This window comes from Oncorhynchus kisutch, linkage group LG25 (genome assembly GCF_002021735.2).
Source record: "Oncorhynchus kisutch isolate 150728-3 linkage group LG25, Okis_V2, whole genome shotgun sequence".
Lineage (NCBI taxonomy): Eukaryota > Metazoa > Chordata > Actinopteri > Salmoniformes > Salmonidae > Oncorhynchus > Oncorhynchus kisutch.
In genome coordinates this window covers 28873164-28890919 of record NC_034198.2, presented here as the reverse complement: position 1 = coordinate 28890919, position 17756 = coordinate 28873164, and the positions used below count along the sequence as shown (strand labels likewise).

Here is a 17756-nt window from a genome sequence, read left to right as displayed (position 1 = left end):
CTCTACCTTCACTGTTACTCAACCATATTCAGTCCATTCGGAAAGTATTCAGACCCCACGTCTGTAGCCATGAAGTGCTTTGAAAGGCTGGTCATGGCTCACATCAACACCATTATCTAGACCCACTCCAATTTGGATACCACCCCAACAGATGATGCAGTCTCTATTGCACTCCACACTGCCTTTTCCCACCTAGACAAAAGGAACATCTACGTGAGAATACTATTCATTGACTACAGCTCAACATTCAAAACCATAGTGCCCTCAAAGCTCATCACTAAGGACCCTGGAACTAAACACCTCCCTCTGCAACTGGATCCTGGACTTCCTGACGGGCCGCCCCCAGGTGGTAAGGGTAGGTAACAACACATCTGCCACGCTGATTCTCAACACGGGCCCCTTAGGGGTGCGTGCTCAGTCCCCTCCTGTACTATCTGTTCACCCATGACTGCGTGGCCAAACGACTCCAACACCATTAAGTTTGCCGACGACAAAACGGTGGTAGGCCTGATCACCGACAATGATGAGACAGCCTATAGGGAGGAGGTCAAAGACCTGGCAGTGTGGTGCCAGGATAACAACTACAGAAAAAGAGGAGCGAGCACGCCCCCATTGTCATCTATGGGGCTGTAGAGGAGCAGGTTGAGAGCTTCAAGTTCCTTGGTGTCCACATCACCAACATACTGTCATGTTCCAAACACACCAAGACAGTTGTGAAGAGGGCACAACAAAACCTATTCCCCCGCAGGAGAGTGAAAAGTTTTGGCATGGGTCCTCAGATCCTCAAAACGTTCTATAGCTGCACCACCAGCATTCTGACTGGTTGCATCACCGCCTGGTATGGCAACTGTTCTGCCTCCGACCGCAAGGCACTATAAAGGGTAGTGTGTACGGCCCAGTACATCACTGGGGCTAAGGTTCCTGCCATCCAGGACCTCTATACCAGGCTGTGTCAGAGGAAGGCCCCAAAAATTGCCAAAGACTCAAGCCACCCTAGTCATAGACTGCTCTCTGCTACTTCACGGCAAGCAGTACCGGAGTGCCTAGTCTAGGTCCAAAAGGCTTCTTAACAGCTTTTACCCCCAAGCCGTAAGACTGCTGAACACTTAATCAAATGGCTACCCGGACTATTTGCATTGTCCCCATTTTTACTCTGTTACTCTGCTACTCTGTTTATTATCCATGCATAGTCACTTTACCTCTACCTACATATTACCTGGACTAACCGGTGCCCCCGCACATTGACTCTGTACTGGTATCCCCTGTATATCGCCTCGCTACTGTTATTTTATTGTTGCTCCTTAATTATTTTTTGTCTTTTTTACTTCAGTATATTTCAGTAAATACTTTCTTAACTAACAATACAGTTAACACTTTTTTTCTTAAGGGCTTGTAAGTAAACTGTTGTATTTGGCGCATGTGACAAATACAAATTGATTTGTTACAGCCTTATTCTAAAAAATGTAATTTTTTTTATCCTCATCAATTTACACAGAATACCCCATAATGACAAAGCAAAAAGTTTATTTTTAAATTTGCAAATGTATTCAAAATAAAAACTGAAATATCACATTTTACTCAGTACCTTGTTGAAGCACCTTTGGCAGTGACTTCAGCCTTGAGTCTTTTTGGGTATGATGCTACAAGCTTGGCACAACTGTATTTGGGGAGTTTCTCCCATTCTTCTCTGGAGATCCTCTCAAGCTCTGTCAGGTTGGATGGGGAGTGTTGCTGCACAGCTATTTTCAGGTCTCTCCAGAGATGTTCAAGTCCAGGCTCTGGCTGGGCCAATCAAGGACATTCAGAGATTTGTCCCAAAGCCACACCTGCGTTGTCTTGGCTGTGTGCTTAAGGTCGTTGTCCTGTTGGAAGGGGAACCTTCACCCCAATCTGAGGTCCGGAGAGCTCTGGAGCAGGTTTTCATCAAGGATCTCTCTGTACTGACTAGTCTCCAAGTCCCTGCCTCTGAAAAACATCCCCACAACATGATGCTGCCACCACCATGCTTCACCGTAGGGATGGTGCCAGGTTTCCTCCAGACATTACGCTTGGCATTCAGCCCAAAGAGTTCAATCTTGGTTTTATCAGACCAGAAAATCTCGTTTCTCATGGCCTTGGAGTCCTTTAGGTGCCTTTTGGCCAACTCCAAGCGGGCTGTCATGTGCCTTTTACTGAGGAGTGGCTTCCGTCTGGTCATTACCTTAAAAGGCCTGATTGGTGGAGTGCTGCAGAGATGGTTGTCCTTCTGGAAGATTCCCCCATCTCCACAGAGGAACTCTGAAGCTCTGACAGAGTGGCCATCGGGCTCTTGGTCACCTCCCTGATCAAGGCCCTTCTCCAATTGCTCAGTTTGGCCAGGCGGACAGCTCTAGGAAGACTCTTGGTGGTTCCTAACTTATTCCATTTCAGAATGATGGGAGGCCACTGTGTTCTTGTGGACCTTCAATGTTGCAGAAATATTTTTTACCCTTCCCCAGATCTGTACCTCCACACAATCCTGTCTCGGAACTCTATGGAAAATTCCTTCAACCTCATGGCTTGGTTTTTGCTCTGACATGCACTGTCAACTGTGGGAGTTTATATAGACAGGTGTGTGCCTTTCCAAATCATGTCCAATCAATTCAATTTACCACAGGTGGTCTCCAATCAAGTTGTAGAAACATCTCAAGGATGCTCAATGGAAACAGGATGCACCTGAGCTCAATTTCGAGTCTCATAGGAAAGGGTCTGAATACGTATGAAAATAAGGTATTTCAGGGGGGGGTTCTGTAGTATCTAAACTTTGTCATTTTGTAGTATTGTGTGTAGATTGAGGGAAATTGTGTATTTAATCTAAGGCTGTAACAAATGTTTTAAAAAAGTGAAGGGGTCTAAATACTTTCTGAATGCATTGTAGATGCTGCTGCTAAAACGTACTGTCAATGGTTTGTACAGACGTATGCATGCAAGAACAGAGTCCCAGTAATTCTATGGGGCAAGTAGTCCCAGTGGAGTCTAATATCACTTGAGGTTGCTGTGATTCTAGAAGGAATCTCACCATAAGTATTACTGTGTAATAATAGCAATGGCTAGATTCATTCTTTTTCTGCTTTCAGTATAAAGGAGCACACGTGAAGACAGGCTTCGCAGAACACTTCTACAGTAATCCTGCCAGATACAAAGGAAGAGAGAACATGCTTGTAAGAGTTGTTTGTTTGTTTCAGAGAGTTTAAAGGCCAGTTTCCTTGACACAGATTGAGCCTAGTCCTGTACTAAAATGAACACTGATTGAAGAATGTCAATTGATATTGGCCTAACTTTTTTAGTTTAGGACTAGGCTTCTCAATCTGGGAAACTGGCCCAGAGAGTTCTGTTTGTTTTAAGGTTGTTATTGAGTGATTTGTCATCATGTGTTCACTGTGACTTGGCTTTAACACACTTCTCTGTTCTGCCTCTTCCTCAGTACTATGACACCATAGAGGATGCACTGGGGGGTGTTCAGGAGGCCCACTTTGACGGCCTCATATTCGTCCACTCAGGGGTCTACACTGACGAGTGGATCTACATAGAGTCACCCATCACAATGATCGGAGCTGGCACGTATTCATTATTGAGTTGCCCTACTGTCTGCTCATTGTCTATCTGTACCAGTGGTTCCCAACCTTTTTGGGTTACTGTACCACCAAATCCATTTTGCTCTGCTTGTAGGCCTGTGGTCTCAGGAGTCTTCTCAAGTACCCCCACTGAGTTATACCACTTGACCTGTTAACTAGGTTAATTGATTGTCATTTCTGGACACCTTTTAGCTCAATGTTGTCTTCCTAACCTCGCCCTTTTAATCCTAACGACCTTCATTTTTCAACAGCACCTGGTAAAGTAGCGGACAAAGTGATCATTGAGAACACCAGAGACTCCACCTTTGTCTTCATGGAGGGCTCAGAGGACGCGTACGTTGGCTACATGACCATCAAGGTGAGCTATTATGTAATATGACTCTAGCCTAGCTGCCTGACTGTATGCAGAAACTCTGTACATTAGTGGTCCACATGTCATTATAAATACAGCTGGTCTGAAACAAAGGGCAGTCTTGACATATCAGTTGTGGTTGTTAGTCATATATGTTATGAATATGACTCATATCTTAGTAATATAATATATGCCATTTAGCAGAAGCTTTTATGGACTTTTAGCCTGACGTTTGTCATGTCTTAGTAATATCTTAGTCATGTAATTAACTTGTCTAACTCCCGTATGTTTGTGGTCCTTTAGTTTAATCCTGACGATAAGTCTGCCCAGCACCACAACGCCCACCACTGTCTGGAGATTACAGTCAACTGCAGCCCCAGCATTGACCACTGTATCATACGCAGCACTTGCACAGGTACCTTACAACACAATGTCTCCCCAGACCTACATGCCTTTCATAAAACATAGTATTACCCTCTCAGACCTACTTAGTGCAGTCCAATTATGGGGAATTGATTGGGTTATTTATAGGGCCTTTTCATTTTGGATTGCATTTTGACTCCCAAATGCATAATAATGATCATAGCACATAGGCTTCTACTCTTTAAAATAATGCTGGAGCTATGCTAGCTATTTTCAGTGTCTTCAACACATTCAATTGAGACTGTTGGTATCTGTCTGAGAAGTCTAACTTAGTCGATTCACGTGGCTCTAGCATGCTGACCTTGCTGGCTCTACACCTGTTTATTTCAGTGGGCTCAGCGGTCTGTGTGAGCGGCCAGGGAGCTTGTCCCACCATTAAACACTGCAACATCAGCGACTGTGAGAACGTGGGGCTTTACATTACCGACCATGCACAGGTAGGTAATGCAAACACACACACACTCACACCTCTCTTTCCTTATGGCACTTGATAACTCAAATAATCCCATTTCCAAGATTCTGCTGTGAAACTGACACTGTGTTTCCAGGGTATCTATGAGGACAACGAGATCTCCAACAACGCTCTGGCTGGGATCTGGGTGAAAAACCATGGCAACCCCATCATCAGACGGAACCACATCCACCACGGCAGAGACGTGGGCGTCTTCACTTTCGACCACGGCATGGTGAGATGACACTCCATATTGGTCTGGTCTGTCTTGGTCTGGCTACCACTGAGATGACACGTCATATTGGTCTGGCTACCACTGAGATGACACGTCATATTGGTCTGGCTACCACTGAGATGACACGTCATATTGGTCTGGCTACCACTGAGATGACACGTCATATTGGTCTGGCTACCACTGAGATGACACGTCATATTGGTCTGGCTACCACTGAGATGACACGTCATATTGGTCTGGCTACCACTGAGATGACACGTCATATTGGTCTGGCTACCACTGAGATGACACGTCATATTGGTCTGGCTACCACTGAGATGACACGCCATATTGGTCTGGCTACCACTGAGATGACACGCCATATTGGTCTGGCTACCACTGAGATGACACGTCATATTGGTCTGGCTACCACTGAGATGACACGCCATATTGGTCTGGTCTCTATTGGTCTGATCTGGCTACCACTGAGATGACACGTCATATTGGTCTGGCTACCACTGAGATGACACTCCATATTGGTCTGGCTACCACTGAGATGACACTCCATATTGGTCTGGTCTCTATTGGTCTGATCTGGCTACCACTGAGATGACACGCCATATTGGTCTGGCTACCACTGAGATGACACGCCATATTGGTCTGGTCTCTATTGGTCTGATCTGGCTACCACTGAGATGACACTCCATATTGGTCCATTGTGGCCAGCTCATTGTCTACTGTAGTGACTTAAGGTTAAGGCGCCATCTCAATTCATCTTACCATCTCTTGCATCCTCTCACCTATTGCAAGAGAAAATCCAAGGTCTCTCCCCTCTGACCTTCTTCTCCAATGTGTTTTAAGAAGGAGAGGATGCGAGGGAACAAGGAAAGAAGAATTGAGGAAGAACCTTTGTACTGTAGAACCTCAGTCTGCAGCCGTTTCTTCTTCAAGAGAAGCGTTGGCTTGCAGTTTAATCCATGTGTAGGTTTTAGAGACGCACCACTGATTTTAGTTACATAAGCCTTAATCCACAGCTTTTCCCTTTTAAAAACATGTAAATGTGTTCCTACTCACACGGTAGCTTAGTTACATAACACATCGGATTGAGGTAATTTTCTCAAGAGGAAAGAACAGTTTAGCACCTTGCTCTTCTGAAACGTATTAGAGAAGGTCCAAGGTTCCTCCTCACTGACCATCTTCTCCAATGCTTTTGGAAAAGGAGGCAAGGAGAGAGAATTGAGAAAGAGCCTTGGCATTCTAATTATTTTGACTGACTGTGACTGTCACCCCCTGCAGGGCTACTTTGAGAGCTGCAATATCCACAGGAACCGCATAGCTGGCTTCGAGGTGAAGGCGTACGCCAACCCCACGGTGGTGCGCTGTGAGATCCACCACGGACAGACGGGAGGGATCTACGTGCACGAGAAGGGCCGAGGACAGTTCATCGAGAACAAGATCTATGCAAACAACTTTGCTGGAGTGTGGATCACCTCCAATAGTGATCCTACAATAAGGTCAGTGGGGTTTTAAAGTCAAACACTTTCTATCGCCCTCTCCCCCTTCTCTTTCCTGCTTTTTATATCGCTTGCGCTGTTGTCTGTTATACAACCCATATTCATTTATATTGATTCTGATGTGTAAATGGATACTCTGATGAAATTTTTCCACGTTGTGTCAATCACAGGGGCAACGCTATCTTCAACGGTAACCAGGGTGGAGTTTACATATTCGGTGATGGGCGAGGCCTCATCGAGGGGAACGACATCTACGGTAACGCCTTGGCAGGGATCCAGATCAGGACAAACAGCTGCCCCATCGTACGACACAACAAGATCCACGACGGACAGCATGGGGGCATCTATGTGGTAAGTAGGGCTTTCTTATAACTTAAAAAAAAAAAATGTGTATTTAAAGAAAATGTGTAGTCAAATACGTAGCAAATACTTATGAGACATATAGCTGTGGTTTATTTGCAACCCTTTAGCATCTTTACCTACTAGCCCACCTTATTAGTGTCTGAAAATAAAATGCTCTAAAACGCTAGGCAGGTAGCCAAGCGGCTAAGAGCGTTGGGTCAGTAACCGAAGGTTGCTGGTTTTAATCCCCAGCCGACTAGGTGAAAAATCGGCCCATGTGCCCTTGAGCAAGGTACTTAAACCTAATTGCTCCTGTAAGTCGCTCTGGATAAGAGTGTCTGTCTGCTAAATGATGAAAATGTAAATTGATACAGAGCCATCTTGTAGTCAGTGGACTCGGGGCAGTTCTCGTTGGATGTAATGTAAGAATCTGGGTGTCTCCCCTGTAGCATGAAAAGGGACAGGGGGTGATAGAGGAGAACGAGGTGTACAGCAACACGCTGGCAGGAGTCTGGGTGACTACAGGAAGCACACCTGTCCTCAGGAGGAACAGGATACATAGTGGGAAACAGGTACGGAGATGGAGAGAGACTTGTCTGTCTGTTCAGATGGCTCTATGGGCTACTCATCTCTTACAGATGAATGAATGAAATTTGACAATAACCTGCAAACTAAACACTTGGCCTTGTGTGGGTCATACAGGTTGGTGTCTACTTCTATGACAACGGCCATGGAGTGTTGGAGGACAATGATATCTACAACCACATGTACTCTGGAGTTCAAATCAGGTCAGTGATAGAGCAGGAACTCAAAATGAATGGCCCAACCATACAATGGGACCTAATGGCAACCTGTGTAGATCATGTAGTGCATGTTGTAATACATCACAGTGATATGATTGATTGATGGTTAATGTTTTCCACTGTAACAGAACTGGCAGCAATCCCAAAATCAGACGGAACAAGATCTGGGGAGGTCAAAATGGAGGCATTCTGGTTTACAACTCAGGTGAGAAACCAGTATCCATTATTCTGTCTTTATCCATCCTCCTCTCACACTGCTTGATCTTGTCTGGATAGGGGTGAAGCAAGCACACGTGTACCTTTCTACATTTTAAATTCATGTGCAGAACAGTGAAGACACCCTGGACTCACAGGTTCTGAGTGAAGTGGACCAATCAAAATCCTGTGTAATTCAGATGCTCCCTCATGAACCTTCTAACCAGGATAAATGAAAGGGAGACCCATTGGCTGATATATTGACTCTGTTTCAGGTTTGGGCTTCATCGAGGACAATGAGATTTTTGACAATGCCATGGCGGGGGTGTGGATAAAGACGGACAGCAACCCCACTCTCCGAAGGAATAAGATCCACGACGGGAGAGACGGAGGCATCTGTATATTCAACGGAGGACGAGGTTTACTGGAGGAGAACGATATCTTCAGGAACGCCCAGGCAGGGGTCCTAATCAGCACCAACAGCCACCCTGTCCTGAGGAAGAACAGAATATTTGACGGCTTCGCTGCAGGTGCATTATGCAATTCTAGAAAGCAGGGTTCAATCCAGCTCTGTTCATTAGGCACCATATGGTGGAAAGTGGAATGAAATGAGAGGGAGGGACTACGTGGATTTGTCCAATAAGAAATCCAAATGTTCTGTTTTCCATTGTGTGCCCTAATGAACACAGCCCAGCAGTATTTTGCTTTGTATCCTTTTGATTAATAGTAGACAGAGTGAGGCCCAATCCAAAATGTGGAAGTTTCACCATGTTGCTTATACCAATCAAATCCTCTTGGATCTCCACAAGTGCATAGGGCTTAGGGGTCAGGCCTGAATCTCCACTTCCTCCACGCTGATCCTGACCTGTCTCTTTCCACCAGGTATTGAGATCACCAATCATGCCACGGCAACCCTGGAGGGCAATCAGATCTTCAATAACCGCTTTGGAGGGTTGTTTCTCGCATCTGGTGTCAACGTTACAATGAAAGGTAAGAGGGGGGGGGTGGGGGGACAGGACAATGTGTCACCATGATGTGATTTGTACATGTTTTATTCCTGGAATCTAGCATTGTAGGATCTACTTACATCAGTTAGTCTTTGTCAAAATTGAATTATCTTAAATTGCCTCATTACTTTTTCTTCTCTGTACCTGGACTGATCCAACTACACCTGACCTCCTGTCTCCCCAGATAACAAAATAATGAACAATCAAGATGCCATTGAAAAAGCTGTGAGCAGAGGTCAGTGCCTGTACAAGATTTCAAGTTACACCAGCTATCCAATGCACGATTTTTACAGGTAATAATTTCTTACCTTTATATATCTAACTTCTACCAGTGGGATTTTCCAGAAAGCAGGATTATTAAATTAGCCATTTAAACTTTAATAAACAGCCACTTAACTCTTCACTTTCTGGTTGATTTGAGAACACTATGTTCTGAAGATTATTTCAAGCAATGTTGGACAGTTAGCTGGCTAACTCATTGATCCAGCTTTCTGCCCCAGCTGTCCACTTTAATTGATGTAACCTGGACAACTCGTTTGGCTCATCACCTGTTTCTTTCTTCTGTCCCTCCGTGTGGTCAGGTGTCACACCTGTAACACAACAGACCGCAACGCCATCTGTGTGAACTGCATCAAGAAGTGCCACCAGGGGCACGACGTAGAGTTCATTAGGCATGATAGGTACGTTACTCTTCTCTTGTTAATAAGACCCATACACATGCACTGTATTTTACAGCGATACTTCATTCTAAATGACTTTGTAGATATGCAAATTATATCTGGTTTTGTTGCAGAACCTCTTCCTCTTGTGCCAAATGAAATGTACATTTTAAAAAATGTAGTCTACAGATCCAACTGGATGTCTGCTAGTATTTCAGTGGCTACCTGATCAGTTGGTAGTTTAGTCTTCCATGTCATTTCCAGCATAATTCTTTCTTTTGTCTTCGCTGTAGATTTTTCTGTGACTGTGGAGCCGGGACGTTGTCAAACCCCTGCACGCTAGCCGGAGAGCCCACGCATGACACAGACACACTGTACGACTCAGCCCCTCCTATAGAGTCCAATACGCTGCAACACAACTGAGCTGGACCCCGCCCCCCCCTTCAGACACTTCCAGGCCTTTTCCCTATATAGTGCACTACTTTTGACTCAAACCCTATGCTGGCCCAGGTCAAAACTAGTGCACTATAGGGAATAGGGTGTCATTTTGGACAGAGACTCCTGTTTGCTCAGCTAACTAGTCCACCTACGGGGAGGATGAAAAATACAAACTTATAAATATCACAATGTAAATAAATATGGGGAAAATGGATGTCGTGATGGACAAAGACAAGCTGAAAGGAGACATGACATTTCTGCTGTGGATGCACTGACTGCCTGCACCGCTTCTCCCTTTATTTTCCTTCCCAGCAACATGGTGACGAGGAGGCAATGGGACTTGGTCGGTGATGAATGGGTATTCTTATTCCCTTCATAGGGCACTACTTTTGACCAGAGCCAGTATTAGGGTCCTAGTCAAAAGTACCCTATGAACTGAAGTGTGCCATGTCAGATATGGACTCAGTTGTGGATGGACGCTAGACATTTTAATGCCCCTCCCTTTCTTGGCAAAGTGGGCAAGTGAAGTCACTGCAGTTATTGTACAGAGCCATACGAGGAACTAGTTCCTCAGGCAGAGGCAGCGCCTCGCCACACACTGCTTCTGTCTCTGGCAGCAAACAGTTGTGCTGGTATATGTATGGTTACAGAAAAAAAATGACCTAGCACTTCGGGGTTTTTTAAGAAAAAGATTTTAAAATGCTTTTCTCGTAGTTTTGTATTTTCATGCAGAAATGTTACTGTACTTGAATGTCTTAGTTTTTTTTGGTTTTACCCCCCGTGGACTTGGAATGTCACAGTATCTACATTCTTTCTGTGAAAGAAAACAAAGCAACATTTTCTCCAGCAATGTTGACTATTTTAAGAGACTTAAGAAAAGCTGCGAAAAATACATTGGTCTTGTTAACCTTTAGAATTGATCTAGAACTGTGGCCATTTTTGTTTTGACTCTTTGAACACACAAATACATTTGTCTGCAATATGGAGTTAAGGAACCATGAATGCTTCGCTACACATTTCCTGTTATTTGGACCACACTGGAGGTAAACCTCTGTATGAATGACAAAAGTATTAAGGGCTGGATTCAATCGGTATCTTACGCGTCAGCGGTAAAATGGAAAGGACATTTCTGACTGAGCCGACCTGCAGCGTTTACCGATGACATTGAGCTATAATGCAGATCTTCTGCGATACTGACTGAATCCAGCCCTAAGTCTTGTGAACTCACAGCTTTTCTAGCCTGGTCCCAGAGCTGCCTCAAACTGATCTGAGCCCAGGTTAAGGCAAATATTTTCACATTGGAGTAAAGCATTGCCAGAGATCCTTTTCTAAAATAAAGCTCTTAAATATAACCAGTATATGGTTATTGCTTTCCCATTCATGTGTTTCGGTGACTGTGGGTTCTCAAACAGCCAGAATTGTATGCATGTACCATAACATCTAGACTTAATATATTGTGGAGTATTCAATAACCATTTTGTAGATGCTAGTGTGAATTAAAAGGGTTTAATTTCCTAGAGAGGAAAGTGGTCTTTTTTAAATAAACTTTATTCGATCATAATACAGTAGTGATGTGATAATGGAAAGGGGAGAAGCGCAAACTACAAAGAACAAAACATGGATGTGAAAGGTTTTAAATGAAGACAGTTTCCTATTCTACTCGATACAACACTCAAATTAGAAATGTAACGTTCTCTTGAACAGGCCCAAAAAACAAAACGGCTTCATCTTCACAGGTTGCTGATCATCCGGAGGAGCAAGGCAAACTGTGTGCTGGCTGCTGTGGGGTCTTCAGCATACGAACACAGCTTCCTGTGGAGCAAAAAGATGGAAAAAAATAACACTAGTTACTTGAAGACTTGTGTATAGAAAACATTAAGAACACCTGCTCTTTCCCTGACAGACTGACCAGGTGAACCCTATGGTCCTTTATTGATGTCACTTGTTAAATCAATGTAGACTGAACAAACTTAATTTTACTGAGTTACAGTTCATAAAGAAATCAGTCAATTGAAATAAAATTCCACATGACTGGGAATAGATACCGCAAAAAATATTTTTAAAGGGGTGTGGATCAGAAACACCAGATAGTGACTGGCTCAGGCAGCGAGACATCTCCTTTGCATAGAGTTGATTGTGGCCTGTAGAATGTTGTACCACGCTTCAATGGCTATGCAAAGTTGCTGGACAGAAGCAGCAACTGGAACACGCTGCCGTACATGCCGATCCAGAGCATCCCAAATATGATCAATGGATGACATTTCCGGATGAGTATGACAGCCATGGAAAAACAGGGACAGTTTCAGCTTCCAGAAATTTTGTACAGGTCTCTGTGCAATCAAATTGTCAGGATTCAACCGTGAAGAGCACACTTCTCCAGCATGCCAGCGGCCATCGAAGGTGAGCAATATGCCCACTGAAGTCTATTACGACGAACTACAGTCAAGTCAAGACCCTGGTGAGGATGACGAGCAAAGATGAGCTTCCCCGAGACTGTTTCTGACAGTTTGCAAACACAGTTTTGTCAGGGTGGCAGGTCTCAGACAATCCCGCAGGAGAAGAAGCTGGATGGGGAAATCCTGGGCTTGTATGGTTTCACAGTCTGCGGTTGTGAGGCCAGTTGGACATACTGCCACATTCTCTAAAACTACGTTTAAAACAATAAATTCTCTGGCAACAGCTCTGGTGGACATTCCTGCAGTCAGCATGCCAATTGTACGCCACTTCAAATCTTGAGACGTGGCATTGTGTTGCGTAACAAAACTGCACATTTTAGAGTGGCCTTTTAATTGTCCCCAGTACATGATCATGCTGTTTAATCAGCTTCTTGATATGCCACACCTATGAGGTGGATCGATTATCTTGGCAAAGGAGAAATGCTCACTAACAGGGATGTAAACACATTTTGCCCAAAATTTGAGAGAAATAAGCTTTGTGCGTATGGAACATTTCTGGGATCTTTTATTAAGCTCATGGACCAACACTTTACATGTTGTGTTTATTTTTGTTCAGTGTTCATGAAGGGGAGGAGACAGATTAAGACATGAATTGTGTATGTGTGCCATTCAGAGAGTGAATGGGCAAGACAAGAAATGTCAGTGCCACGCGCACCAGTTTGTCAAGAACTGCAATGCTGCTGGGTTTCACACACACACACACACACAACAGTCTCCTGTGTGTATTAAGAATGGTCCACAACCAAAATGACATCCAGCCAACTTGACAACTATGGGAAGCATCGGGCCAGCATCCTTGTGGAACGCTTTCGTCATCTTGTAGAGTTCATGCCTCGACAAATTTAAACTGTACTGAAGGCAAAACGGGCAGAGTGGGCAACTCAATATTATGGTGTTCCTAATGTTTGGTATACTCAGTTTACTTCTACATGTACAGTTGAAGTCGGAAGTTTACATACACTTAGGTTGGCATCAAACTCGTTTTTCAAACACTCCACAGATGTCTTGTTAACAAACTATAGTTTTGTCAAGTCGGTTAAGAAATCTACTTTGTGCATGACAAGTAATTGTTTACAGATGAATTCACTATCACAACTCCAGTGGTTCAGAAGTTTACATACACTTAGTTGACTGCCTTTTAAACAGCTTGGAAAATTCCAGAAAATTATCATGGCTTTAGAAGCTTCTGATAGGCTGATTGACATCATTTCAGTCAATTGGAGGTGTACCTGTGGATGTATTTCAAGGCCTACTTTCATATTCAGTGCCTTTTTCTTGACATCATGGGGAAATCAACAGAACTCAGCCAAGACATCAGAAAACAAATTGTAAACCTCCACAAGTCTGGTTCATCCTTGGGAGCAATTTCCAAATGCCTGAAGGTACCACGTTCATCTGTACAAACAATAGTACGCAAGTATAAACACCATGGGACCACTCAGCCGTCATACCGCTCAGGAAGGAGATGCGTTCTGTCTCCTAGAGAAGAACATATTTTTTATTTGTACTTTTCACACTAAGGTATCTATCCACAGTAAAACGAGTCCTATATCGACAACCTGAAAGGCCACTCAGCAAGGATGAAGCCACTGCTCCAAAACCGCCATAAAGCAGCCAGACTACAGTTTGCAACTGCACATGGGGACAAAGATCATATTTTTGGGAGAAATATCCTCCGGTCTGATGAAACAAAAATAGAACTGTTTGGCCATAATGACCATCGTTATGTTTGGAGGAAAAAGGGGGAATCTTGCAAGCCGAAGAACACCATCCCAACCGTGAAGCACAGGGGTGGCAGCATCATGTTGTGGGGGTGCTTTGCTGCAGGACGGACTGGTGCACTTCACAAACTAGATGGCATCATGTGGATGGAAAATGATGTGGACATATTGAAGCAACAGCTCAAGACATCAGTCAGGAAGTTAAAGCTTGGTCGCAAATGGGTTTTCCAAATGGACAATGACCCCAAGCATACTTCCAAAGTTGGGAAGGTGATGAAAGTAAAAAAGCTTAAATAAATCACTAACATTATTCTGACATTTCACATTCTTAAAATAAAAGTGGTGATCCTAAGACAGGGATTTTTTTTACTAAGATTAAATGTCAGGAATTGTGAAAAACAGTTTAAATGTATTTGGCTGTGTATGTAAACTTCCAACTTCACTGTAACTACAGGTTAACACATACTTGAAGACTCGTAGGGAAATGGTGCTCCTCTCAAACTCCTTGGCCTTCCTGTGGCCTGATTGTATAACATCCTCAGGCAGGTTGGCGAGGCGAGCAGCGTTGAAACCGTAGCTTTTAGGACAAGCTCCCGCGATAAACTTGTAGAGGAAGGTGATGGTCTCCTGACTAGGGTCCTCATCTCCCTCATTCTCCACCATACAGGCCTGAGGGGGACAGAGTGATTGGTTAATTGATGGGTTAATTGCTTGAACTTAGAGGATGGTGATGTCTCCTGGCTAGGGTCCTCATTTCCTTCTTTCTCCACAATACAAGCCTGATAGGGGAAGACTGACTGGTTGATTAAAGGCCCAGTGCTGTCAATTATGTTTGCTGTTTGCTTAATAGACTATTAGCAAAGAGTTCCAAACTGCTCTGCTAATAACAGCTAGTTTTCAGTTTCTCCTCCGACAGTCCTAGGAAAATTGTTGCTTGAGAATAAGTTTAGCTAAAAAGCCATTTTGCCCATTTTAAAAATGGAAATCTATTACAGTAGTTTTTATCCAATTGGCGACAGATTTTCACACAAATATATTTTTTAAACGAATCATAAAACTATATTCAAATGTTCCTTCCAGAGATGTGTTTCCATAAAATTGACTTGTTGCATTTAAAAGGATGTGCGTGATGACGTAGGGCACTTAAAAATAGATTGTGGTTAAATTCGTAAGTACCAAATAAAAAAAAATACAATTTGTTACCCAGAATTATTTGATATGGCTATAAAACAGTCTACAATTTGTGATTGATTGACAGAGCTGAAAATAACGTGTCCAGCCGTATAAAATCCGAAGGCACAATATTTGTCATGTCCGTGTACTGTATTGATTATCATTGAGCTTGCTTGTGTGTGTGCTGTCTCCTCACCATGTGTCCGAGCCGCACAGCAGGGTTGTTGGTGTAGTCTTCTACTAAGGAGTGGTAATGTGTGGAGAAGAGGGTCCGACAGCAGATCCTTTTCGCCAGCTCGTTCACCACAGCACTGGCTATCGCTGTGCCGTCATATGTGGCTGTGCCCCTTCCTGTAACACAACGGATCAGTTTCTCTCTCACTTAAACTTTATGGGCCGATTTCCCAGACACAGATTAAGTCTTTGACTTAAAAACATGTTCAAAAGAGAATCTCCATTGATCATGCTTTTAAGTCCCAAACTAGCTCTGGGTCTGAAACTGGCCAAAGAACTATGCCTCAGAAGTGGAGGATGAACCCCAAAGCTACATCTTCTTGTAGTACCCACACCATGTTAAGATTTAAGACAGACAAATAGATAAGAGATGTGTTGTTTACCCAGTTCATCCAGCAGCACCAGAGAGTGCTTGGTCCCATGGTGGAGGATACTTGCAGTCTCACTGAGCTCTACAAAGAAGGTGCTCTCCCCTGGAACACACAGGCCAGGGTTACATTCACTTAGTTCAGGAGGACATCTTAAGGAACTCGTGGGACTCGGGGAAAACACTTATGTATCCCAATTCTCAACCCTTATGCCCCAAGTGTGCACTTGTTCACTTCACACTTAATAGGAAAGGTTGAATAAATATGGTCAAAACTCCCAGTTGCCCATGGTTACACCAATCAAATACTTTTAAAATGCACGGGGAGCAGTGCACAAGTCGACACTTCAGAAGAATTGGGACACACCCATTCACTTGCTGGGGAGTGGGGTACGAGTCCTTACCAGCCATGATACGGTCCGATGCTCCCAACCGGGTGAAGACTCTGTCCACAGGGGTAAAGGACAGGCTCTCAGCAGGAACATAGCAACCCAACTGGGCCAAGACCACCACCAGACCACACTGCGGGAGGAGTGACCAAGCACAGGAAATACACACCAGGACCAAGGAAATCCAGAATCATATTAGTCCAGACTGTGCCAGGAACACAGAACCACCACAGATGGAAATCTAACAACTTCAAGCCAACAACTACAGGAGAAGCAAAAGTACACACATGACCTAGGTGAGGTTCAAGATCAACTGCCATTCCCGTTAAATGTTTGTTGTCTTTAATGTGTGATCTTGCAGCACAGCCACTTTCTCTCTGGGAAAAACAAAGTTGAAAGAAAAACCCATACCTGTCTCATAAGAGTCGACTTTCCTCCCATGTTAGGCCCAGTGACCAGCACGCAGGGTGCATGTCCTTTATCCTCCTGGCCCTCCTCCTCGCCGCCAGGGCACCCAATAGCAATGTCATTAGGGATGAAGTCATCACCGAAGAAGGTTTTGGTGACACAGGGGTGGCGGGAGCCCCTCAAGTCCAGGAAGGCTGCTGATTGGCTGATGTCACCAGGAAGTAGTACTTGAGGCCGTGCCATTGGTCCTCCATCACCCCCCTGGCTGTACCGTGTCAGACTCAGTAACACATCTACACAGGTAAAAGCAGACCCTAACTTAGTATATAAACATGCATTTTGTTTTTGGATATATGTAGATGTGTTGTTTGTGTATAAATGCATGTCTGAAGTTAGTTACATCCTACAAAATAGTATTTAAAACACACATGACGATAACATAAAATATAGACCAAATGTCAAATGCATTTAATATTGTGATTGGGGTTGCACATTTTGGGGAATATTCAGAGATGGAAACTTTCCCGTGGGAATTAACGGGAATATGGGAATTAACAGAAATATGCAAATTAATACCATTTAAATGTAGATGTTTTTTTGTGTTGGATATATTTACCATAACATATGGAGACAGAAACAAACCTTTTACCTTATAAGTAGACAATTGCTAATTATTAAATCCTTCCAATAGAAAAAAAAAAGACCATTTAATTCAAGTTCAATTCGTAACTAAATAAGTTGACTCTTCACATGGGATGATTTCACTAAACAACAAAAGGGAATATTGAATGATCCATCGCATCTCCCAAAAACGTTTTCAATATCTGTAAAATGTCTAGAAACTAAAGCTTTGGTTGTCTTCCTCTCAGGCTTCCATGTCTTCTCACTGGACCTCCTCAATGTCCACCTCTTGAACATCAGACTCTGAGGCTTCATCTTCACTTTCCACCCTTGTTGAGGATGGCTCATTGTCAGGCTCAAAAAGCCTCAAATTTGCCCAGATGGCCAGCAATTTTT

The 17756-nt window shown here is 43.7% G+C and overlaps 2 protein-coding genes across 5 annotated transcripts in view; one reads left to right on the top strand and one right to left on the bottom strand.

Annotated features, from left to right (window-relative positions):
• The window catches only part of LOC109870283 (F-box only protein 11-like), a 35204-nt gene extending 23694 nt beyond the window's left edge, over positions 1-11510 (top strand). For 2 of the 4 annotated variants that reach the window (XR_004205412.1, XR_002252120.2), the window contains exons 6-21: positions 3096-3179; positions 3443-3575; positions 3845-3951; positions 4249-4360; positions 4699-4805; positions 4917-5054; positions 6330-6547; positions 6718-6898; positions 7339-7461; positions 7592-7677; positions 7821-7897; positions 8163-8417; positions 8770-8877; positions 9079-9129; positions 9476-9574; positions 9847-11510. Coding sequence is in view for 2 of the 4 variants with exons in the window: in XM_020460714.2 (XP_020316303.1) it covers positions 3096-3179; positions 3443-3575; positions 3845-3951; positions 4249-4360; positions 4699-4805; positions 4917-5054; positions 6330-6547; positions 6718-6898; positions 7339-7461; positions 7592-7677; positions 7821-7897; positions 8163-8417; positions 8770-8877; positions 9079-9187; positions 9476-9574; positions 9847-9976 (2067 nt within the window). In the remaining 2 variants the exon portion in view is untranslated. Of the gene's footprint in view, positions 1-3095; positions 3180-3442; positions 3576-3844; positions 3952-4248; positions 4361-4698; positions 4806-4916; positions 5055-6329; positions 6548-6717; positions 6899-7338; positions 7462-7591; positions 7678-7820; positions 7898-8162; positions 8418-8769; positions 8878-9078; positions 9188-9475; positions 9575-9846 lie in introns of all 4 variants that reach the window. The other 2 variants (XM_020460714.2, XM_020460715.2) reach the window with 1 other exon arrangement.
• Positions 11511-11520: 10 nt separating this feature from the next.
• Positions 11521-17756, bottom strand: part of msh6 (mutS homolog 6 (E. coli)) — a 33436-nt gene continuing 27200 nt past the window's right edge. Inside the window, exons 15-20 of the mRNA XM_020460713.2 lie at positions 16743-17032; positions 16347-16464; positions 15959-16048; positions 15538-15692; positions 14635-14837; positions 11521-11803 (exon numbers count right to left, since the gene is read on the bottom strand). Coding sequence (XP_020316302.1) covers positions 11722-11803; positions 14635-14837; positions 15538-15692; positions 15959-16048; positions 16347-16464; positions 16743-17032 — 938 coding nt within the window. The 3' untranslated portion in view covers positions 11521-11721. The remainder of the gene's footprint in view (positions 11804-14634; positions 14838-15537; positions 15693-15958; positions 16049-16346; positions 16465-16742; positions 17033-17756) is intronic.